The sequence below is a fragment of the Camellia sinensis genome, chromosome 13, assembly GCF_055761805.1.
Source record: "Camellia sinensis isolate YWXY chromosome 13, ASM5576180v1, whole genome shotgun sequence".
In the NCBI taxonomy this organism is placed as follows: domain Eukaryota; kingdom Viridiplantae; phylum Streptophyta; class Magnoliopsida; order Ericales; family Theaceae; genus Camellia; species Camellia sinensis.
This window is the reverse complement of record NC_138973.1, coordinates 61294048-61320765: the sequence shown is the minus strand read 5'-3', so window position 1 is coordinate 61320765 and position 26718 is coordinate 61294048. Positions and strand designations below refer to the sequence as shown.

Genomic DNA, 26718 nt, shown 5'->3' with positions numbered 1-26718 from the left:
CAGACGGAATCAATTTTCAATTAAACTTTCGAAATGGTTTTAAAAATTCCCATTAACATATCCATGTGCTCAATTTCGGTTTCTGAACCCATTAAGATTGTCAATTTTCGTTCCGAAGTCGAAGCCCCAATAGATATTTTCCCAATGCAGACAAATATTCTCAAATTAATTCATATGAACGCATAATTAAATAAAGATAATTGTGACATGCATTTTGGGGCCGTTACATAACCTGTACTGTGCGTGAGACATGTTCGGTTAGTCGTATAAGATCGCTAATTCAAAGACAAGTCTACTATGCCATCTTGACTAACTTTGAAGTGTCTTCACTAAGTGAATGATTCAAATCGCAAAATATCTTCACCTATCCATAAGGCTGCCAAGTGAACCAAGAATCATCTGTAAGATTATAGGATCTATATACTAGAAATCAAAGCACTATGAATATAAGTAACTACTAAAATATAAACTCAGATACATATCGTTTGATTCCGTTATTGTCTTGAGTTTTGCTTCCTTGAAAGAATATGACATTCACAATTGGAAAAACTTAGCACCAGCTCTTCCCCTCATTCTCCTAATCTTTTTGTTGTCTTTTTAATGGAGCTGACAACCCTTTGATCTATATATATATAGATATATGCAAACCCTAATAAGGATAGAAGAGGGGACTCGGCCTAAATAAAACAATTACTAGACCCTCCTATTAAGGAACCCAAATAACTTAAAACAGACCTTACACCACCATATCACATATCCACATATAAAATAATATATACACTAAGATGACCATGGCCCAAACTTTATGGATCACTATAATAATTTTGGGCTCATACCAGTCAATCTATCTGAATCACGTTCAACCCATTTTTCACAAACCAAACAAAATATAGTCAATGACAACCTAATTAAGAATAAATTCTTACATCATCATCTGGGATTTTGAAAATGGTAGGGGAATGTTGGGGAATTTTCAAAATGATTTTCAAAATATATAGTTTAGGTTTTGGGTATTTTCAAAACTTTCCTTATTTTTCTTTGGAAAGCTTGAAATAAGTTTGGAGACTTTGTCCTACATTGGAAAGAGAGGAAAACATGGAGCACTATAATAAAGTACTACATGGAATATTCCTTTGAATATGAAATTGTGGAATGGATGTTAGTATGCATGCACTCATACCGCAAGGATAATGTTTCGCACCATCCGTACACGCACATGCACATGCACTCGTGCTCGTGCGTATCGTGGACAGTGGGCTGTGTGGCTTTTAATGGCTCACTTTGCACTTAGCACAGATGCATTGACACAAGTCACCATAAGGGCGCTTTTCTATTTGCATCGAACAGGTTAGAGTGATAACATGGATCCAACGTGGCATGGGTGATGTGGAATACAGTTAGCTCCGCGTAGCAGTGATGTGGTGTTTGTTGGCGATGAGTCAACCAACTAATTGAATGGTTGTGTGTCTGATCTAAAACGGTTTGATCATAGCCGTTGATCGGAGGTGCATGCGGTTGTACGGTTGAGATGGCACCCGATCATAATCAAGTGTGATCAATCAAGGCATCTATTCAGTGTGAGATTGATTTGCACCATAGATTGTCAATCCAACGGTTAGATCAGATTAGATGTGATCAAAAGGTATGACCATTTGATTAGGTGGATCCAGGTCATAAATAGGCAGTGAATTCAGTCATTTCAATAATTCCAAAATTCTTAGAGCATTCCTACAAGTCTCTTTCTCTCTTCTTATTGATTTACAGTTTTCGATCAATAGTTTCTTAAGTAAGTTTATACTTTTTCTACTAATAATCAAATTCTGCAGACTTGATTGTCAGTGTCTTGATTTTCTTGATTATATCAACAATATTTTGATCTACTGTCGTCAGTGTAGACGTCAGTAGACTTGATCATTAGTTAGGTTTCATTATATCCTGGAGGCGAATTTGCTGTAACCCTCTACACACTTTTTGGTGGGTGCAAATATTGTCTTTAGGAAAGTGACTAAGTAATGCGGCTTGAAGCACCAAATTTTTGTCGCCAAATTTTGAAGACTCGAAGACTACCAATTGAAGAATTTAAGACTAATTGTTCCTAACACTTATGAAGCTCACTTCTTTATATCTATTCTGTGATTTTTTTTTTAAATTTTTAAATTTTTTATTTTTGACAATTAACACAATTAATGTGATAAGAAAAGACGTTAAAGTAGGAGAGGGAAGAGATCCGAACCAACCCTCCACTGCTTGCAAGTGGCAATACTCTAGAATGTTCTAGAGGCCTTAGAAGTAGATATAGGTCCACCCACATTTTCTTGTGGATCCAATAAAGGTAATCATGGTGTATTTGCTATAAGATAGGCATCAACACCTCATATGATGTCCCTTATGTGTTATAAGAGAATAAATATAAAATGAAATGAAATGTTTATTTTTTTATTTTTTTTATAGAATGACCTTTTATTTATAATGATAATAATTAATTCTATTTATAATTACTTTTGATCATTGTTTTAATAAATTAAATATAAAAATGAATATTCTAATAGATATTTATTTTTATTTATCTTCATTTTAATAAACCAAACACTACTTTAGAAATAGATGTAAATACAATTTTAAATCCCATTTATTATATATTCTTTATATATTTTTCAAATAAATTAAACATAAAAATAAAATATTATAAAAATCTAATCATTTCATTTTACTTTCATTCTAATATATATTCAATCTTATCACATCCCCAATTTCTTGTGGATCCAAAGAAAGTGATAATGGTGTATTGCTTATGAATAGACAGCAATTGATATGGTTTCACACTTTTATTCTAATCAACAATGATTCATTCCCTTTTCTCCCCACCCCCTTTGACCCCCTCTCTCTCTTCTTGGTGACATTTTTTTTTTTTTTTTTTTTTTTTTTTTTTTTTGCTCCTCCAATCACCACCCGTCACGTAACAAAGGAGTGAGGGGTGACCCCTAAAAAGGAGTCCCAAACATTATTCTATTCTAATATATTCTCAAATCTTATCACATCCCCACTTTCTTGTGGATCCAATAAAAGTGATAATGGTGTATTGCTTATGAATAGACAGCAATTGATGTGGTTTTGCGGAGAAGGGTACTGCTATGCCTTGAGTCATAGTAATTATTGTTGCTCTGCAGGTCTTTTTAAATGTTTTTTTTAATAATTTAAATTGTTCGGAGAAGGGTACTGCTATGCCTTGAGTCAACATATTTAATCAATTTAATTTTTTATATAAATAATTTATTTAATAAAATTTATAATATAAACAATTTAAATTATTAAAAAAAAAAAATACTTGAAACAATCTCATACAAGAGTCACAACAGTAACTGCTCAGCAGTATCCCTCCTGGTGTCCGCCAAGAATTCTTTAGAGTATTTTTTTTCTAAAGTTTCCTAAAGTGGTGTATTGTGTGGTTGAGATTTAATACTGAAAAATTGATGTAACTTGTCATTAAATCTCAACCACACAATACACCACTCTAAGAAACTTTCAAAAAAAAAAAACTCTAAAAAATCCTAACTCCTTGGTGTCAGCCACTTTAGTACAGAGCACATGATCACGACAAATTCAATTTAAAGCTTCTTATTATGATTTGACTTGTCATTCCTTTTAGCACCATGTGATCTCTGCATTCCAAACGATTTAAATGAAATTTTGTCTAAGCTTGGGTGTAAAGTTTTCTTGTTCAAGACATGGTGGTAGTTGTGCCAAATCAGAAAACCATCACATTAATTTTAAGGAAAATAACAAATAAGTGGCTTTTAATTTTTTTTTCAGATTAATGATAAATTTTAATAATTAAAATTATAAATATTTTTATAATTCTGATTTATAATTTCCCCTTAATTCTAAGCCAATAGGTCGAAAAGCAATTTTAGGACTCATTCTTTGACATTTGAAAGAAGTGACCACAAGATCATCCCCACGTTAACATAACATGATGAACTGTGACTCATAGCTATCTCATCCTGGCGCAAGGCAGTTATAATCAATTTTTTGATTAAAAATTATTTATAATTAATTTTTCTTATAAGAGAAAAAGTAGGTTATAATTCGAGAAGTGGATTGTAATCCACTTTCTAAAAGGGGCCGGAGTAGCTATCTCTTGCGTTGTGTCTCTGAATTTTGTCTAAAAATTAGAGCTTCTGAATAATTTTATGTTTCATATTATATTTGATTTATTGAAATAAAATGTTTAAAATAATTATTTTATCATAATATTCATTTTTATATTTGATTACTCAAAAAATGATAAAAAAATATATATATCACGTATGGAATCATTATTTATCATTGTGATGAAATAATCATTCTGTACAAAGGTTTAAAAATAACTATTCAATTTCATTTTAATGAAACAAACACTATAGTTTTACTAAAAAATTTAAATAAAAAAAAAGGACGAATTACACTAACCGTTCCTATAATTTGGGACTCGTGTCACTTTGATCATTAACTTTTTAATTGTGATACATTTGACTCTGAATTTTAAATCTTGTTTCAAATAAGGATAATTGAAGATAATATTGCTCAATTTCAAGAGCAACATTGTCAATTTGATAAAATATAAACTAATTTGACAAAAATAAATGTCAAAAAAATATTTTTAAATTTTTAAAAATTATTTTTGCCCACCAAAAATAATTATGTAAATTTGATAAATCTTTTACACATTTATTTATTTATTTTTATCAAATTAATTTTTATTATGTGTTTTGGATGATGATTATGTAATGGTTAGTCGTTTATTTGATGCTTTTTGATAGTTATCGTGTAATAGATGGTTGTATTTGTTGTTAACAAATATTTTTAGATGATTCATGTAATGATAGTTATTAGGCTTTTAATGTGTAATCGATATATTGAACATATGAAATGTTTTTAGTTTTGGATTTTTTTCATTTAATGGATTGGTTTAATTATGATATCAAAGTTGTCGCCATATTTGACTTTTGAAAAATAGAAACTAATTTAATGAAAATAAAAATAACCACCCATTATATGATCATCATCCAAACAGATAGTAAAAATTAATTTGTTAAAAATAAATAAATAAATATGTAAAAGATTTATCATTTTGATATAAGTTTATCTTTGGTGGGTATAAATAATTTTTAAAAATTAAAAAATAATTTTTTGATAGTTATTTTTGTCAAACTAGTTTATATTTTATCAAATTGACCATTTTGTCATTGAAATTGAGCAATGAATTTTTAATTGTCCTTATTTGAAACAAGATTCAAAATTAAAGGTCAAATGTGTTATAATTAAAAAGTAAGGGATCAAAGTGTCACAAGCCCCAAACTATAGGGACCATTAGTGTAATTTGCCAAAAAAAAAATTAAAGTGGTGAAATATTTAAATGTTGTGAATGATTGTTTGTCAAATGTGCGGATTGATAATATTTTTACATTCAATCAGTCCTATAAAAAAATGAATAAATAAATAATATTATCCATATTGAAGATATCCAAAATCTATTACAGTAATTTTGACAAAAATGTTTTGGAGTTCTAATTTGTGAGCTCTAATAGCTCTAATGTGTGTGTGGGGGCCATTTGATGTGATGTTTTGACAATTTTTTTTAATTTTTTTTTTTAATTATCCACCTCCCAAGAGCTCAATTAGAGCTCTAATTTTAAAGGAATGTATCATTGTTGTAATTTTGATCTACGTCTCTCGACAACTATAATTTATGTTAACAATAGAAATCATATGAAATTGCTCAGAAAATATAATATTATATTTATTGTAAAAAAAATTAGAGTTAATTGCCTAAAAATCCTATTTACAAATGTTATGGTAGCTCAGGTCTTATCTAAAATTTTTTGAACCAATAAGTCCTATTTAGTAAAACTGAAAATATTGTCAATTTTTCACAATTTTTAAAATTAAGAATATTATCAATTTTGCATAGTAATATTTTAGATAATTATTTCACTAACTGATAAAAAAAAGGAGCATGAAATTAAATGTTTTTGCCCTTGTACTTATTGGTTTGATTCGACTATCTAATAAAATCGAGAACATTATCAGTTTTTTTATTTTAATTTTTTTTCCAATTTTGCACATCAATGTTCCATCATCATGCTCCTTTTATAGACACAAAATTTTTAATTTTGCACAAAAAAATTCAAAATTTTCAATTTTTTTAAATTTTTTTTGCACATAATTTTTTTTTTTTTTAGTTTTTTCAATTTGAAAGTTGATAGTTTAAAGTTTTGAAAATCAAAATAAATGTCAAATCATTATGTTCCTTTATAGATAATCATAAACGATAAACAATTATTTTTTTGAAGGGTTATTCCAACTATTAAAAATTTAATAAGATTTGAAGGTCTAAAAAAATCTTAATTAGTACTTAATAGAGTATAAATTCATAAATTAAAACTTGTGTGTAAATGTTTCCAAAAATTATAATTGATTCACTCATTAATACAATATTTTTAAATATGATTTATTACCTAATATTTTAAGTAAAAAACTATTTATACATAAAGTCAAGTTTTATATTAGTAGAGAAGGGAAAAGAAAAAATACCTATATAAAGGCCTCATTGTTTTAAGCTCGCCCTGGGCTTCCTAAACGTCAGAACCGATCCTGTGTGTATTATTACTCAACACTAACTTGTCAACTGCCTTGGCCTTTGGAAAGTTAAGATTTTTGTTAAAAAGTTATTATAAATTATTATTTTTAATTTTTTAAAATAATTAATTTTCAAATGAGTTTTAGAAGTATTTTTGAAATCTATAATATGTAAACAATTCTAATATTTGAATTTCTACCGACTCATCATGACATTTAGTACAAAATCTTATAAGCCTCCGTTTGAGAAGTGGGTTAGTTTTTTACCTTTTTAACTTTTTTGACTATTTTAGCCTGGACTAAAAAGTTTGGTTTGGGAAGAGCTTTTTAACTTTTTGACTTTTTTAACTTTTGTTGTGAGAGAAGAATGTAATGATTATGGGTTGGATATGATATTTTATTTTTTGTGGCTAAAATAGCCTATTTTGTCTTTTGTGGCTAAAATAGCCAAAAAAATCCCGTTTAGCTCTTGCCAAACGGAGCCTAAATATCTTCTAATGTACACAAGTGTTGATTAAGCTTGAATATTTTGCTTTTCGTAAGAATTGAAATTGGAACCTCTAAAAATTACTCTAACACGAAGTTTTCAGGTTAAACCCCTTAAGCCACTCATGCAAGTTAAAATAGAAATATAATAATAATAATAATAATAATAATAACAAAAAACACTTCCTTCTTTTGAGCTATGTTAGACAACAATTTCATATTTTGCAAATTCTCTGGTCCTTTTCCATTCCTTTGTACACAAAACAAGTCACAATCTCAATTCGAAAGCATAAAAGCATTTAAATAAAAATAATAAAAACAAAACAGAAGCAAAATAGAAGTGTTACATGAAAGCTCCTGTAGAGCGGGTTAGCGCTTGCATTTTAGGGAAATTATTCAATAATCCCGAAATATCACGTGATCATATTCTAAGCCACCAATTACTTAATTCTATGTTGTTCCCATATTCCCTAACATAAATCGTGGGCCCCTACTACGCTCTACCAATCAAAATTTTATGGAGCACGACGTCTACATATTTCGGAAATACTGAATAATCACCCTGTATTCCACTAACCTTAAAAAAAAGAAAAAAAAAAGAAGTTCCAAAAAAAAAAAGGAAAAAAATTAATAAAAAATGACAAATATAACCCTGTCTTTATGCATGGCAAGTAGGCCCTGCTTCCTCCAATTCAATACCCACCTCAGCAAGCCTCTTTTCCTTGTACACATACCATTTAGCACTAACCAAATACAATATCAAGTTCACCACACTCAATATTGCCAACAACCAATAAAAATTATAGAGCCTCCCTTGGTTTAGATTATCAGCCAACCATGGCTTTTTGTTCCAAGTCAATTTATGCACCATACTAACCAAAATAGAGCTGGTGAAAAACCCTAGTGAAAGTGTGCTCAAGAATAACCCTGTGCTCATTGTCTTCATCCCTTTAGGGCACTCCCTTAAAAAAAAATCTAGCTGCCCAATATACGTAAATGCCTCGCCGGACCCCACTATTAAGAACTGTGGGACTAACCAGAATACGCTTAGGGGAACCACGGCTGTTGGATCGTTTGTCAAGCTATGCAATTGAGCCACATGTAACCGCTTGATTTCGCCTAGAGCTGCAGCCACCATGGCAAATATTGATAGAACTAGACCTACCCCGATGCGTTGCAATGGGGTGAGGCCTTCTGGGTTCTTAAGCAATTTTCCAGCGATCGGGTTGATGATCCGGTCGTATACTGGAACGGTGAGGAGAATACTGCTGACGAAGAAAACAGTCAGTGAGGCTGGAGGGATCTGGAATGATTTGCCGATGTGGCGGTCCATGGTGGTAGCTTGTGAGACTGAAAATGTGGTCATTTGAGCATAGATTGTCCAGAACATAATAGTGGTGGCCCAAATAGGAAGCATTCTAATCACCAACTTTACTTCCTCCACATCTGTTAAAGTTGAAATGTACCATTTATTCATCGCAGTGAAGTCACTAGACATTTCAGAGTCCTTGATGGCTGCTTTGTCTAAGAAACTGTCCAAAAAAAAAAAAAAAAAAAAAAAAAGCCATAAGAGATCATGAGAATTTGACAAAAATCAAACAATTATGATTGAGACGACTAAAAAAATCAACCACTAATAATTTTAATGAGCTGAGATATGTTAAAAAAAATAATAATAATAGAGACAACCATTACATTAAGACCATGTTTGTTTGGGCGGAATGAATTAGCATTCTCATGACTAATAGTTCTAGGACTATGAATTCGTTGAATTATGTATCCTATCTTAACAAATAGTCAAGTTTAAAATAATTAATCCGTACTTTAACGTCATGTTTGTTTGGGTGGACATGAGCTTGGGATTGGACTAATAGTCCAATAAAATTATTAATCCGATGTTTGGTTAAACAATTGAAGTACGCACTAATTATTTTAAACTTACTATTAGTTAAGATAGGATACATAATCCAACGGATTCGTAGTCTTAGGACTATTAGTCATGGGAATGCTAATTCAGTCCGCCCAAACAAACATGGCCTAATTGTTTAACCAAACATGAGATTAATAATTTTATTGGACTATTAGTCCAATCCTAAACTCATATCCGCCCAAACAAAGATGACCTAAGGAAAGAGCTAACTTATTAAGCCTCTGTTTGGCAAGATGGTTTTCAGGCTTTTTTGGCTATTTTAGCCACAAAAAACAAAATAGGCTATTTTAGCCATAACAAACAAAACATCACATCCAACCCATAATCATTACATTCTTCTCTCACAAAAAAAGTCAAAAAAGCCAAAAAGCCAAAAAGTCCTTCCCAAACCAAGCTTTTTAGCCCAGGCTAAAATAGCCAAAAAAATCAAAAAGTCAAAAAGCCAACCCACTTCCCAAACGGAGGCTTAGTATTCTTCTTAATAGTCTCTTTTTAGTACTCGCAAGTATTAATTAAAATCAAAAGACATGAGAGATTATGACAATTTGACAGTTACAATTCATAACAGTGCTGTGATCCACTTTTTCTAATTATAGACTCTGATGACATGGGTTTGCAAGATAAAAAGAGTCAGTACAAAGGCATGAACTGGTTTTGGGAGTTGTGTAAGGGGGAGGTGGCAAGTGAATAATGCACAAAGACAAAAAAACAAAGTGATTGGCTGACAGACGGACACATACAGACTTTTGGTTCACTGTCTCTCGTGATCTTTTATTCGTTTGGGTCACATTGATTCATATGACTTCATATCCACACTCATATCATATATAATTATTTGTTTTTTTTAAATTATTTTAACTTGATTAAAATAATTATATTTAAAAAGTTAATTAATTTTTTTAATTAATTTAATAATTATAAATTAAATATAATATTTTATTTTATTAATTATTTTAATTTATTTTATTTTATTTTTTAATAAATTATTTTAATTAAACTGTCTTCCCACACACTACGTAACATTATCACTTGTATCTCTTCTATATGCGTCAGACACTGCTCTCTTGTTTTTATACTTTATGTTTGAGATGATTTAAATAAAAATATATATTTTTTATTTTTTATAAAAAAATATAAAAAAAATAAAGAAGTGATGTAACTCAAAAAAGATAAAAAGATAAAAAATATATACTTATTAAGTTACCTCAAACAACCTAGTTGATTTTTGTGTATACCTCATACTGTTTAGTACAATCTTGCTTATAATTTGAAATCTTATATATCATGAAATAAATATTATAAAATTAATTTTAAAATGATTGTATAACATATAATAAAATATTTAAATCAATTTAATGATAAATTTTTTTTTATGAAAGTTTTTCATAATAATTTCTTCATAATATCTAATATTACTGATAGCAGACATAGAGCTTCAGGCACTATTTGATGTCCCATATAAAAGTATATATTTTTTTAAAAAAATTTTAGTCGCATTACATCTTTATTTTTTTTTATACATATCTTTTCATAAAAAGTTAAAAAGAATATTTATTTAAATCATCCCAAATACTCTCTAAATAAATTTTAAAAAAAAAAAACTAATTTCTAAAAATTGGGTGAAAATGTTTTTGTCTTTTTTCAATCAACTTCTAATTTTATAATAAGTTGTGTCAAACAATATCAAAGTAAGTAATTATTCTATGGATATGTGGGTATGAAAATCTCAAGGGTTTGGTTTAGTGGGAGAAAAGACAACTAAAAGGACTTACCACCTAAAAGTTCACATGATCGAATTCTACAAAGGCTAAACATCCCAAACTTTGTAGTCATTGGGTTTGTTTTGGGATGTGGGCTGACTTTTGATTATTTTAGTCTGTAGTTAAAAAGTCTCGTTTGTAATTGACTTTTTAATTTTTTTAACTTTTGTGAGAGAAAAAATAAAATGATTATGGGTTGAATGTGATATTTTGTCTTATTGAACTAAAAAATCATTTGTCTTTTGTGGCTATTTTAACCAAAAAGTCTTTTGGCTTCTTTATGCCAAACAAGTTCAATAAAAATTTGTATGATTGTTAATTTTAAGATTCTGAAATTAGTTGAAGTGTGCGTAAATTAATCTGGACGTTCGATTATAAAAAAAATAAAATAAAATCATGGTATGAATATGGGCATGTGAGTGGTTGGAAAAATTATCACAAGAGATCACCCGATTATAAAAATAAAAAATAAAATCATGGTAATAATATGGGCATGTGAGTGGTTACAAAAATTATCACATAAGTGCCTCATATATCCTACATAATATGCTCCTGTAATCCTACCAGTTACATATTCACTAATTTTTATTTTTTTCTTATATATTACATAAAACAATCAATATAATTAAAAGTACACAAGACTTAATTAAAATTTCTAAAAGACATAATTCTTGGAGTGGTTGATTGAGGCCTCGTTTGTCAATTATATATTTTAGTTAAAAAATTAAAAAATTATTATAAATTATCATATCACTCTCTATTTTTCTGTATTTTTTTTTTATAAATAATTAAAAAATTATTAAAATATTATATTTCCAAATGAGTCCTACCATTAAGTTAGCCATCTCCAACATGGCCCCACCATATTTGATCAACCTTCCCAGTGACCATTGTTTAACGGAGCTGATAATAAAGCTGTCTAAAAGCAGCTCTAGTGAGCTGTCAATGTACTAAGAAATAATAATAATAATAATAATATTTAAGAGTTTTAATTTGACAATTTTAATAGAGTTTTAATGATGTGAAGAGTGCCTATATAATGTGAGAGCCCACGCTCCTCTCTGTATCTCTCTCTACTCTTTCTTTCTTTTACCTCATTAGAATTCCCATTAAAATTACTATTTTAAAATTATGTATCAATACTCAAAAAAAAAAAAAAAAAAAAATGAAGGAAAGAGACAAAACACACACAAAAAAAAAGATAAATTAATGTTATTTTAGAGCACTTGTTTTAGAGTTCTAATACATCTTTCATTGTTTAATGCACATTCCTTTCTGACCCAACATACCAGCCCCAATAATTTTCTGCCTCTGATTGCGTTTTCGTTAGGGACCCATACATACTAAACCCAATAATTTCCTGCGTCAGATGATTGCGTTTTCATTAAGGATTGAGTTTCTCCGATTCTCGTCATCTAGATTGAGGAGCGCCATGCATATTAAAAAAGAGCGTATACAATGCACCATACATACTGTCCTCAATAATTTCTGGGCTTTGATTGTGTTTTCGTTAAGAATTGGATTCTCTCCAGTTCTCATTATCTAGATTTGTCCCCAATAATTTCTTGACTCTGGTTGCGTTTTTGTCAGGGATTGAATTTTCTCTTATTCTCATCATCTAGGTTGAAGAGTCGCTGTTGAAATTTGTGAGACTACTTACTAATCTTGTTTTAATTAGTCAATTCTTTATTTTTTAGAATTATTTTAAAAATATACTTGCAATTTATTATTTTAGAGACAAATAGGAAGAAATTTTATATATTTTAAATTTTGAAAACTTTTTTAATATTTATTTGAGGTACATAATATTGATGATATGTAACTTCTAGGGGTGAGCAGCGGATATACCGATCCGCCAAAACCGACCGAACCAAACCGATCCGCCGCATTTTGGACGGATGCGTGATGACGAGCGGACGGTTGCGGATTGATTTTCTCAAATCCGCCAATTTGGCGGACGGATGGCGGATTTGAGATTTTTTGGCCGCAACCGAACCGCCAAACCGCCAAATCGCGAGCACCCCTAGTAATTTATAAGACTTTGTATTTTTAATTTGTTTAAATATTATATTTGTGTTTTCAATTGAAAAAGAGTTTAAATATTCTGTTGAAAAAAAGTTTTCAACTTGAATATATTTTTTGAATTGAAAAAAATAAACGTATTATTCATATATATTTTTTAGTTTTTAAATGTAACTCTAAAAATAATAAATAGAAAATATGATATATGCTGGTTGGTTTTTGTTTTCAAAAACATATGTAGATGTAACAATACAGAGACATTCAATCTCTACTACTGCTCTGTTCATGGTTTTGGTGATTTGAATTGTTATTATATTTTAAGAATCACAGATTGTAATACTTTATGGGGATGAATCATACTGTGATTGTAATATGTGGATGAGGCATGCAGTGATCATGATATTCTAAAGTTTCAAACTTTTTTTCTTTGGATAAGGTATACAGTGATTGTAATATTTTTTTAAGTCATTGACTGTAATACTTTCTTTTTCTTTTTTTTCTTTTTTCGTTTGAGGAAGTGCACAAGTTAAATTATGTTGAAAATTTATAAAATTTTAAACCGCCAAACCGATTCGCATCCATCCGCCAAACCGCCAATCCGCTCAATCCACATCCGCCGGATTGGCGGACGGATGCGGATTGATTTTCTTCAATCCGCCAATCTGGCGGATGGATGGCGGATTGGAGGTTCCGTGGCCGCAACCGACCCGCGCCCACCCCTAGTAACTTCATTGTTTAACAAGTATCATTTTGTTAGGAGTGTTTGATAATTGATTTAAAAACTCACATTTCCAAATGTAATAACTTTTGACTAAAAACCCATATTTCCAAACAAAACCTAAGTAAATGAATTGAACAAAAAAATAAAATTCTATGTCATAGTGTATGTAATTATTTATGGAGTGGGCTCGTCTTCAATTGAAGTTTTCACTTGGACGATATTGTCGGTCCTTTGTGGGTCCTCACGAGATTTATTTTAATGATCTAAATTATTTATCATGTAATGTTTTTTGAAAATATGATTCATGCAAAAAAAATTATATTGATCGGATAATTGCAACTACATGATCTGGTTACTTTATTTTAAAGATCTACTCTAAAAACTATATATTTTGTTTATTTCATTTTAAGATAAAATCTTATTTGATTATGTAATTGTGATTATTCGATTAACGTAATTTTTTAAATTAATGATGTTCTCGAAAGACATTGTAAGATGAATAATTTAGATAATTAAAATGAATCCCGTGATGGGTCTACGGTGGGTCGACAACACCGTCCAGTTGAAAACTTCAACCGAAGAGGAGCAACCTCCATTATTTATTTGTTTCTGAGTTTGCGTATATATTGACTGTGGTTATTAGCTTTGGAAGAGGTTTCTCTCCGGTTCACATAGTGGACTAGGGTGTACTATTGGGCCTATAAGACTCGCCACGAGTCTCATTTTGATAATCTGAAGCGTTTAATGTGCCAATCTCGTTGAGTAAATGGGTAGTGGTGAAGAAAAAGGGAAGAGATGGTGGGCAAGGTTCAACGACAGTAATAAACAAAGAGAGAGAGACGTACTCTTTTGCCTCCTCAACATCTAATGCCTTTGATGTTCTTCAATCGTGTGATATGGGAGAGCTAGAGAATGGAGAAATAAGTCAAGAGTTGTTGTGTTAAATGAAGAGCCTAAAAAATAGAGAGAGTCTATCTCTAAGTAACCCTAGTGATGAGGAGACTTCAAAGGAGAATAACAGAAGAAAACTCAAAGCGAAACTTTATAACTTGAAGAATATTAGAGGGAAATTTTGAATTCTTTTTGTTGTGAATGCTGTGTTTGTCTTCTATAGGCTTAGTTTGTTATTTTTAATAGAGTAGTTTGTTTTTGTTTATTTTTATTCTTCCTATAAAAGATGTGTATTGAATTTCATTGTATATCTTTCTTTTTTGGTTATAATATGACTTAATTATCTCAAAAAAAAAAAAATAAAAATAAAAAAAATAAAGTACTTTATACTTGGAAAAAATAACGTTAATCACATATCGGTAACCCTTTGATCAGAATATATTTTTGTCAATAATAAATATGATTTTAAAAATAAATTGTTAACAAAAATATATTCCAACTAAAAGGCTATAGATATCCGCTATAGATATCCGATCAATTTGATTTTTTGTAAGTATAAATTACTCGACAATCTCTACACATAGAATTATTTGAATTATCAAAACGAGACTCGTAATGAACTCTATAAGTTCAATAATACGTTCCAACCCACCATATAAATTGGAGAGAAGCCATCTCCATTGGCTTTTTAACTACAGTTAAACTTTAATTGCAATTAGATGTAAAACTTTATATTTGTTATTAATCTTTGATAAAAAAAAATATTAAAAATTAGAAAGAAAAAAAAAGGAAAAAGAAAAAAAAGACTTAAATAGAAAACTAACCGGAATTGCTTGGTATGAGGTAATTTTTGCTTCTTCTTCTCGTCACCTTCACTCACAACATCATCCACATTAAACAGCAACGACGAGTCCGACGGCAGCTCCAAATGCCTCCTCCTCCACGCCGCCACGAACGCGGCGGCAATTTGGGTCAACGGACTCCCCACCAGTTTCTTAAACCGGTACCACCTCGTACCGTAGAGAAAAACCACCAATCCGATCACAATTGCACACACACAAATCCCATAACCCCATTGCCTCCCCAAATTGTCCTGTATGTAGACAAGCACTGTCACAGCAGCAAGTGATCCAATGCTTATGAAGAAGAAGAACCAGTTGAAGAAATTGCTCATTTGGGTTCTCTCTTCTTTGTCAGTGTCATCAAATTGGTCGGAACCGAACCCCGAAACACTCGATTTGAGGCCGCCGGTGCCCAGGGCGGTGAGATATAGAGCTCCGTAGAGGACCGTTAGCTGCGTGGCGGTGGCGGGGACGCATGATGGGCTGTTGAGAGTGCATTTGGGCGGTTGGAGGGTGGGGATTATGGTGGAGATCGTTAAGATTGCAACTCCCTAACCATCAAAACAGTTCATTAAAATTGTACATCTCAAGAAAACTATAATAGAATTTTTGAAAATGAAATATGTAGCTGAGATTCATTTTAAGCCATACTCACACTAATGTATTACATTTGTTTTAGGAATTTTTTTTTTTAGCAAGTTAAAAAATTTTAAATCGTTTTTGTTCAATAATACTTACAACTATTGAATTATATCAAAAATTCAATTATATTTTTATGATTTTAATGCTGTGTTTGGTTGGGGGATTTGGGCAGGGATTTGAAAAGGGAAAGGGAAAGGGAAAAGGCGTGTGAAACTATATGAAATGGAAGTATATTTTTTTCACATTTCACCTACCTTTTCTATTTTCCCTCAAAATCCCTCATCAAATTCCTCAACTAAACACAACGTACAAAAGTGTTTTAGGAGAGTGGGATTGAAAGATTTGAGGATCAAAGATTCACGGCTATTCCTCAAATTGTGTGCTCCTTGACATTTTGATATCTAGATATTTTATTTGTGTTAATTTGAGAACCATACTGTATTAATTTAACCCAAGATTCAATTAAAGGCATGAGGAACTCACAGTAGCTTGAACAGAGACAAACATGATAATAGTTCGATACCTGCAAGAAATTTAATTCAATCCAACAAGCAATAAATATCTCAGGAATAACACAAATTATTAGCTGAGGAGTTAATTAACATCAAAGAAAGGAAAGGAAAAGAAGAGAATGAAGAAAGTAGTAGTTTTTACCTGCCAAGGAAAGTATCGGCAACGAAGCCGCCGAGAAGGCAGAGCATGAAAGAGGTGCCAAGGAAGTTGGTAACAGTGTTGGCTGAGTTAGCATTGCCCAAGTGCATCGTACCAGTCAAGTATGTCACCAAGTTCACCGCTATTCCAAGTGTGGTTAACCTCTCACATGCCTCAACCCCTGTATATACATGTTGTTTGTTTCTCAACAACACATAACTCAGACTCTACTAATTTTGAAGAATTGAGAGAGAGAGAGAGAGAGAGAGAGAGAGAGAGAGAGAGAGAGAGAGAGAGAGAGAGGGAAAGAGACCTAGAATCATGGCGGCACGGGTCCAACCACCGGTGGTGGATCTGTGGGCGGGGTGGCCTTTGAAGTCCCAGGCATCTGGGAGGGTCTTAGAGCCTTGTTGTGTTTCAGGGAGTGCCATTTGTTGCATAGGCTTCGGGGGTTATCAAACTTTACTAGTAGTTGGGTCGTAGTGAATGAATGAAGAAAAAGGGGGCTAAACTGCCACAAAATTGAGCTATGGGCAATGTCCTTTTATAGGCTCAGCAACGCACAAAATGTGCGTCCTTATTTGCATCAGCTTAAAAAAGTTACTTTTATTATTATTATTATTATTATTATTATTTATTTATGAATTATTTACATCAAGTTCTCTTAATTATTAGTGATTGAAAAATACTATAAACCCCACTTTAAGTATCCTGAATTTATTCCGAATGAGTGTTGTGTGATTGAGATTGAATATGTATAGTGTGAAAGTCATGTATAGAATAAATCTCAACCATAAAATGAAAATTCTAGATAATTTTTGAGTAATTAGGTCTAGTTTATAGTATTACTGTTAAAGATTAAATTTTACTTTATCATTTGTTAACTTATACATATTGACCCTCTCAACTATCAAAATTGTGCAGATATTTTTCACTTTCCATATAGTCTGGAGGGAGTCTAGTTGAGAGGGTTAATATGTACGAGTTCATAGATGAGGGGATAAAGTGATATTTACTAGTAGCTAAAAGGTCTTAATGTAATTAACCCTTTATTTATTAAATAGCATTAATTTTATTTTTACCTCATAAATTATTATATTTTTTTCTATTTCATCTCTAAATTATCAATTTCCTCTATTTAGTTCTTAAAATTTTGAGTCTAATTGGAGACGATTATATAAATCAAGAAATAAAAGAGCAATTTTATAATTTGGATAACTTAAATCATATATACAAATACCCATTAAATTGGAAGGATGTAAAGTGTGATTTGTTTAAAATTAAAAAAAAAAAAAACAATTGAGTGCTTCATTGTATTGTTTAAATTGCTCAAATTTTAAAATAATATTTATTTCCATTAGAATAGGCTTTAATAGTTATTGATTTATACAGTCATTTCTTATTAGACCACATGAAAAAAAACTTAGATACTTTAGGGATTTAAAGAATGAAAGTATAAAAGATGGTTATCGTTTAGGAAATAAAAGTGAAATTATTCCTTTTAAAGAAGTGAAAAAAGCAAAAACTTAAGTGTTAAACCTACCTTAAAATAGGACAAAAAAAATATTCATCTTTTCAACTAATAAGAAAAAAGAAAAATTGACCAATAGGTCCTATATGTTAGATTTATAATCTATACAGTCTCATTTTTTTTTGGTGATCCATTTAGTCCATTTTGATATGTAATGACTCATTTATCCACTATATTAGAGTGTCACATTTGAAAAAAGTATATTAATGAGTTTTTTAGTGTCACATCATACTCGTTACATTGGAGTGTCACATTTAGGAAAAGTATACTAAAAGGTTTTTAATTTTTTACAATGTCATATCATACTCGCCACATTAGAGTGTCATATATCACGTTTGAGAAAAATCCACTAATAAATTTTTAGTTTTTTTTAGTGTCACATCATACCTGCTACGTTGTCACATTTGAAAAAAATATACTAATGAGTTTTTAGTTTTTTTTTAGAGTGTTATATCATATCCGTCACGTTATCACATTTAGACCACGTTGTCACATTTAGAAAAGTATATTAATAAGTTTTTAATTTTTTTAGAGTGTCACCATACCCGCCACATTGTCACATTTGAAAAAAATACACGAAGGAATTTTTAATTTTTTTGGAGTGTTACATTATACTCGCCACGTTGTCACATTTGAAAATAGTACACTAAGGGATTTTTAATTTTTTTTTTGTAAAAGATTTAGAGGGTCACATCATACCCGTCACGTTGTCACATTTGAGAAAAATATATTAAGAAATCTGTTTTTAGAGTGTCACATCATACCGGCCACGTTGGAGTGTCACAATAATACGTGCCACGTTGGGGTGACACATTATACCTGTTATATTAATAAAAGAGTATAGTCATCTACCAAAATACTACCAAAATCGAAAATAAGATCATATGAAAAGAAACTTTTTACTAATAGGACTTAACAGATCAATAAAAAAAAATTGAAACTAATTAAAATACTTGTTCGTGAGATGGAACTTATTAATAAATATCCCTAAAAAACTCACAATTCTCAAATACATCAACTTTTTAAAATTTAAAATAATTGAAAAAAGATAATGTCAAAACTCCTTGTAATAAAACCATTGTTAAGTCGAAATCCACTAATATCGTAACACTTTCTATGACTCATTCTATATTTTTTAACATTATTATCTTTGAAAAAAAAATAACATGATGCAATTAAAAAATTTGTACAAAATTTTTAATATTTTATATTTTCAAAATTTCTTAATTTGTACTCACTAAAGACTGAAAATTGTTTGAAAAAAAAAGGTGTCTTGTAGAAAAGTGACTTTTTTTTTATAAAAAAAATCAACTTTTATCTTTTGTTGACGGATTTGATTGGATTAAATTTTGAGTTAATTATCAATTAGTCTCGTTAACTCTTACAACACTTATCTCGGCCTCATTAAAATTCTCTCTCTCTCTCTCTCTCTCTCTCTCTCTCTCTCTCTCCATTTTTTTAAAAGCTTTATATCACCATTGTTTACTGTCGCTACCGCAGTCATCGTCCACTTGCCACTACTACCGTCGTTTTTCAGATACCATTACTGTTTATTAGCTATCTTTACCATCGCTAATCTACAAACCACCGTCATTGTTCGCTAACCAACTCCACCGTTGCATATCCACTACTATCATCACAAATCTATACTCTATTGTCACTGATCTATACTTTATCTTTATAGATTTACACTCCACGGTCGCCGATCTACACAACCACCATATCATCACTGCCTCATTTGTTGTTGCCACCATTCTCTATCACCATCGTTTTCGTTAGCCACTATTTTTTGACGACCTCATTTAGATCTACATCGATGTAGTTGTTCAGATTGTAAAATTGACACTAAATGACTTTAAATAATGGTGATTCTTCGCTCTGTCTCACTCTCTCTCTCTCTCTCTCTCTCTCTTAAACCAGATCTATTGCAAACTAGATCAAACTCAAATTTATATTTTAGTAATAAATTTGTTAGTCTCTCTTGTCCTTTGTGTATGTGGAAGAGGATGGTAGATTCTTATAAGTGAGTGAGTGAATATGAGTAAGAATGGTAGATATTAATGAATAAATTCACAATAATAAATTTATCAGTCTTATTTTTCTTCTTTTTGTGCGTGTGTGCATGTGTGTGTGTGTGTTCAAGTACATAGGTGTGTTTCTGTGAATGAATGAGTGAGTATATATGTATGTGAGTGTGAGTGTGAGTGTGAAATGTAATAATTGATTACGTGGTATGAAAAAAATTAAGTGTTATCAGTGATTATTTATTACTGATATTTATCATCTTCTTTTTGCTATTTCCTTTCTTTTGTCACCATAAGATCTGAGGAGATGATGGAAGTGGTGACGTAGTAGAGAATGATATTGTTTTTTCCTTAAAAAAATGGTTAGATAATTGTCGAAAATCATTGCTGAAAAAATATTGTCGGAGGTCAGAAGTGGTAACTAGAGATTTGTTGATAGTCAAAAACGATGATTGGAGATGGTCACCGGTGATCGGAGCCGGCGACCAAACATGGTTGCTGGAGAAAGGGTGGACTCATTGCAAAAATTCAAGGGATACTTATGGGTTGTACATTGCTCTCGAGTCCATTTGGGATGAAGAATGAGAGGGTATTTTGGATATATTAATAGGTAAAAAGAGAAGTAAGGCTCATAAGTAAATAAGTTTAGTCAATAAGACGAATTCATACATACCCCTTGAATTTTTTACTCCAATGACTTGACAACAATCCATGAGGCCCAGTTCGATCCAATCATATAGGAATTGGGTTTTTTTTTTTTTTTAGTATAATGTGGAATAGACCACTCAATTTTTTTAAGGATAAATTATCAACATGTCCTAATAATTAGAGTTAATTCCTATCAAATCTTATTGAAAATAAGTACTAATAAAATTATCACTAAAAATAGTTTTTTGTAACAATTTTTTACATGTCGCTAAAAATTGATAATTCGTGAATTTTTTTTTTTGTTATGGTTTTATAAATTGTCGCTAAAACATACAATTATTTTCTTTTTCTGTGACAATTTTCAAATCGTCGCTGAAAATTGAAAATTTGCGACATTTTTTGTGACAAATTTTTAAAATTGTCACTAAAACTTACAATTAGTGACATTTTTTGTGATAAAATTTTCAAACTATCATTGAAAATTAACAATTAGTAACATTTTTTAGTAGTATTGGATAAAAAACGCTATTAATTCTTAGAGAACCTATGAGATAATAAATCTATCTGTTAGGACCTAGAAGTAAGTGCTAAAAAAAAAAGTAAAATCTTATTTCCTCCTAGCTCAAAAAAACAAAATCAACCTCTTACTCTTATTTTTAATGATGATTTTATTAGGATTTATCTTTAATAAGACTTGATGAAAATTAAGTTTAATTATTAAGACGTATTGGTAATTTGTCCTTAAATCAACCTCCTAATCTTATCTCATCTACTAAGGACAAATCTGTTGAATACAAATGCAAAGAAAGATACAGAGATATAATTAAGTCGGCATGAAAAAAAAGAAGTTTTGGTTTGGTTAGTAATGGCCATAGGATTCAGGTACCCTTTTTTTTTTTTTTTTTTCTTTTCGAGACCATTTAATTCTGTCAAATTTGAATTCAATGCATATGTATGAGAGAGAGAGAGAGAGAGAGAGAGAGAGATTCGTAGCACTCAGTATAGGAGGATATCGGCTTCCCATATCGGAAGTTTGGGTGTGTGTGTGTGGTGTTATAAGGGTCACGTAGGACCTCCCCACTCAGCAATTGCCTAGGTGAGGTTTCTTTGTGGGGTCTCACCTTGTTTTCTCCTCACTCAAAAAGTAACAGAGGATATTTTATTTAAAAAAATAACATATAAGTTTATTTTGTAAATTTATTTTTTAAACCGAATGATATGTAAGAGAGATTATTCTCCAATAATTTAAGAAGATATGAGAGAAAAAATTATCCTAATTAATTACAATATCATTAAATTTGAAAATTAAAACTAACTTCTAAATTTAAATAACAATGCTCATCCTATCACATAGACCTCACCTTCACTTTTGTATTGTAGCACTCGGAAAAAAACGAACAGAGTACTACCATACAAAAATGTAGCATTCTGTCCGTTAACATCATGCTCATGGTTGTCGCATAGATATTTTAATTATTTTTTTGGACGGGAGAGTGTGGCATTGTGTCATGTTTCTAAAATGGGTTATTAGGCACAACGAACAAAAATAATATAAAAATAAAATATAAGATTTTAAAATACTTTTTATTAATTTCAATATATTTTTTAATATAAATTTTAATAATAAACAATGGTCTAATACAATTGTTAACATTTGTTTTAAAAAATAGTTATTTATGATAATTGAGGACATCACAATAATTTTTCCACAAAAACATTATTCATCACTCCGTTGAGACAGTATAGCCAAGTTACTTTCTAGTTTTCCTTATGGCCAACCTCTGTCTTTTTGCGTTGCTCACTATTGTTAATAAGATTTATTTATTTATTTATTTTTGGCGCTTACATGTAAATCCTAATAGATGAATTTATTGTCTAATAAATTTTGTGAAAATTAATGGCATTTTTCATTAAACACTATTAAAAAATGTCAATAATTGATAATTTTCAGCGACAGTTTGAAAATTTTGTCACAAAAAATGTCACTAATTATGAATTTTTGTAACAATTTAAAAAAATTGTCACAAACAAATTACTAATTTTCAACTTTCAACAATGGTTTGAAAAATTTATCACAGAAAAACGTCACTAATTGTAAGTGTTAGCGACAATTTATAAAAATCATGACAAAAAAATTACTAATTGTCAATTTTTAGCGATATGCAAAAATATAGTTACAAAAAATTATTTTTAGCGACAATTTTACTAGTATTTTTTTTCAAATTAAATCAAACTATTAAAACCTATTGGCAGATTACTCTAGACACATCATTTTGAGCGGCCCTAAGACTTGGGCACTTTCTTTTGATTACCTGATGATAAAAATAAGAATGTGTTCCCCACAAAATTCTCAATAAGAAAGATGGAATTCTAACTTTCTTCCTAACCCTAAACCTGTTTTGGCCAAGTGTTTAAGCCTCGTTCAAAACCCTCTTTCGAGACTTTCTTTTCGCACCTTGTTCCGAGTATTTCTGCAGTGTTCCAAGAGTCAATTTTGTACTTCAAAATGAAACATTTTCTAAAGGAAATTGAGCAAGGGACAGTGTGGAAATAGGAGGAAATGATGACAATTCTATCGAAAAATTCTGTTTCGTGCAAAATAGTCAAGCCATGGCCAACATTTTGGTCTGCCAGCCAATTAATTGGCCGACCAGTCAACTTTTTGGCCGGCCAGCCAACTAGTTGACCGGTTAGCTAAGGAATTGGCCGGCCAACTAATTTATCCAGAAACCGAGCATTTTCCGCATAATTCTTATTTAGTGCGTGTGGGTCATTCCACTATCCCATGTTTTGATCCACCTATGCACGAAATGCAAATACACTCTATCTCCACCATCAATATAGTTGGCCTCTTCACAAAAGAAATGGCTAGAGCATGGCTAAAGGCTTTATCCTTGTCACCCCATGATCCATGGCCTTCCACCTTCTTCTCCACTAAGTCCTCTGCCATTGCCTATACAAACAAGATCAGATTATTGGAGTAAGGGCTGAGATTGTAGTTGAGAGAGAATTTTGAGCATTGAAAGAAACTTCCCTAGCAGCGAGAATACTTGGCCAAAATTGTGAAACTTCCATACATTGTTTCACATCACCAACATATTGTTGTCTTGTCTTCCATTTTGAAAAATTAGCAAAAGTACATCATTGTAATCAGACTATAAAGCTTTGAAAATAGAAAGAATGATTATCGATTGAAAGTGAGAATCAGAGAGTTAATCAATTCCCCCTACACAGACTATTGAACAACCCGATAAACACCATTTCTAGCAAGAATTCCGGATTTTCGAATTGAGGATTGGGAACATGTTTCATACACTTGGGGATGACAAATAGAGAGTTTGGAAATCAAGAAGTTCATCATTCCTTTGAAAGGTGAAATTTCAATTTCTTTCATTTTCTTGTGCTTTTCTTTCTTATATTGATCTTCTTGCTTTAATTTCATATTACGTTGAGTCTCTTGCTTTAATTTCATATTGTAAGTCTCTTGTAAACTAACTAGGAGTGGTTAGTTGAACCACATACATATTCCCTACTTGCTCTTTCTCTGTTTCTGCAACAAAATAGGTTTTCTGCCAGGCTTAATTGGCCGCCGGCCAACCAACTCATTCTGGAACAGAACCGTGCAGCCTTTTGATGTTGAGCATAATAGATTTGATGGTTTCCAAGGCACCTGAAGCTTCTGTTTTTGTTCTATTTTGAGATATTTGTGAGGTTTCCTTATATTGTAATATTTTTCTTTCTCCCCTCCCTTATTTGGATATGTAATAATTCAAAGTGTTGTAATAATTCTCTCATCCCGCTTCCTTCTATCATGTTTTTTTACTTGCTTTCTTTATTTGTACATATGTAGTATATTTTGTTTTATCATCATATCTATGTTTTGCATTCATGTTTTATGCCTTAAGATTTGGCTAAATGTACATTTGTCGATTTAATCAATTCCTATGTGATTATGTACGGTACTTCATGTCTTGAGATGATTCACATGTCATATATTAGAAGTTGGATCTTTAGTTACATTTCATGAGTGATTCGCATTAGGATCTTGTATATGGGATCATGCATGTGGTTTTACTAATTTTGTTTTGTAGCTATTTGTGGGACATCAGTAAATATGCAAGTTTTTTATGTGAGAATTAAAATAATATTAATTCAAAAAGAAGAATACCTCCTGCCATATTGTTCAAGTCTTTGAATCTTGTTCTTGAATGGTCAAATCTTAAATGTATAAACAAAACTCACTCACTGAACACTTTTACAGAACAATATGGAAAAAGTAGAAGGAACAGAGTTTCAAGCCTATTCTATTCACAAAACAACGTCTGTGTTTGATGGCTATCACAGACATATATATAGATAGGCTGGAGTGTAACTCCTTATAACTTCCCACCATCAGGGAAGTTGTAACGTCCAATGAAACCACCATATGGGATAGTGAACAGATGTTAGTTACCCATTAACCATTAAACTAATTAAATATATATAATAAATATATACATAAATAAATAAAACAAACATGTGGCATATGAGCCACTTTATGGATATTCTTACATTCTCCCACTTGGCACACGTAACACACGTTATTGACTGTCGAGTAACTAACAAACTGATTATGGTCATTAAATAAAAATACCCAAACCTTAGAGTTATAACACACGAATCATGACGGTTATACTCTATCAATAGAGTATTTCCTTCAATGTATTACATTGTATCACACTCTCAACTTTATGTAGTGTCATGTTTTATGTATAACTTCTAATAAGTTATTCTGGGTCCAATGATCCCTATGGATCAATAGTCACAATGGACTGCATAGCATCACAAATACTTTAGGTGCACAAAATGATACTTGTCACTAATAATAATCAAAATGTCATGACAACTAGAAAAATTAGTGAGCTAACCAATCAGTTCCATGCCCTCAACGTGTTTTGAAAACACCTTTACAGAAAGATCTTTGGTCATGGGATCTGCAACCATCATATCGGTACTAATATGCTGACTTCTTGCTTTTTAACACGGTCTCGAACAGTAAGATACTTTATGTCAATATGCTTGCTTCGGTTACCACTTTTGTTATTGTTAGAGAAGAAAACAACATTCGAATTATCATAATAACCTTTAATGACCTAGAAATTGAATCCACAATTCGAAGCCCTATGATAAAATTCCTTAACCAAATAGCCTGTGATGTTGCTTCAAAGCAAGCTATAAACTCTGCTTCCATTGTTGACGATGCAATTATCTTCTCTTTGGCGCTTTTCCATGAAATAGCACCGCTTGCTAGCATATAGACATATCTTAAAGTGAATTTTCTGGAATCTTGACAACCCGCAAAATCCAAGTCTGAATATCCAACCACCTCAATAGAGTCAACATGCTTGTAAGTAAGCATGTAGTCCTTGGTTCCCTTTAAGTACCTCATGATTTTCTTTGCAGCCTTCCAATGTTCCATTCTTGGATTACTTTGGTATTTTCCAACCATCCCAACTGCAAATGCAATGTCAGGTCGTGTATAAACCAAAGCATGCATGAAACTGCCTACGGCAGATGCATAGGAAATGCTAACCATTTGTTCATTTTCCAAATCATTTTTTGGACATTGATTTAAACTGAATTGTCACCCTTTAAAATGGGCGCTGCACTAGGAGTGCAATCACTCATCTTGAATTTCTCCAAAACTCTTTCAATGTAGGCTTTATGAGACAGTCTTAATGTCCTTTTGGACCTATCTCTGTGAATCTCTATGCCAATGACATAAGAAGCTTCACCCATATCCTTCATTTCAAAATATTGGGAAAGAAATTGTTTAGTATCATGCAACAATCCCAAATCATTAGATGCAAATAAAATGTCATCCACATATAGAACTAGAAAAACGTATTTGCTCCCACTAACCTTAAGGTATATACAGTTGTCCACAAAATTCTCTGTAAAACCATATGAATA

General features: G+C 31.1%; 1 protein-coding gene across 1 annotated transcript; it reads right to left on the bottom strand.

Moving 5' to 3' along the window:
• Window positions 1-7380: 7380 nt before the first annotated feature.
• On the bottom strand, window positions 7381-17123 carry NRT1.1 (nitrate transporter 1.1). Its single transcript, XM_082902342.1, has 5 exons — window positions 16877-17123; window positions 16567-16744; window positions 16396-16435; window positions 15253-15821; window positions 7381-8636 (listed from the first exon to the last, which is right to left on the bottom strand). The coding sequence occupies exons 1-5, from the start codon at window positions 17001-17003 to the stop codon at window positions 7763-7765; spliced, it is 1788 nt and encodes a 595-aa protein (XP_082758468.1). The 5' UTR covers window positions 17004-17123; the 3' UTR covers window positions 7381-7762.
• Between the last annotated feature and the right edge of the window lie 9595 nt (window positions 17124-26718).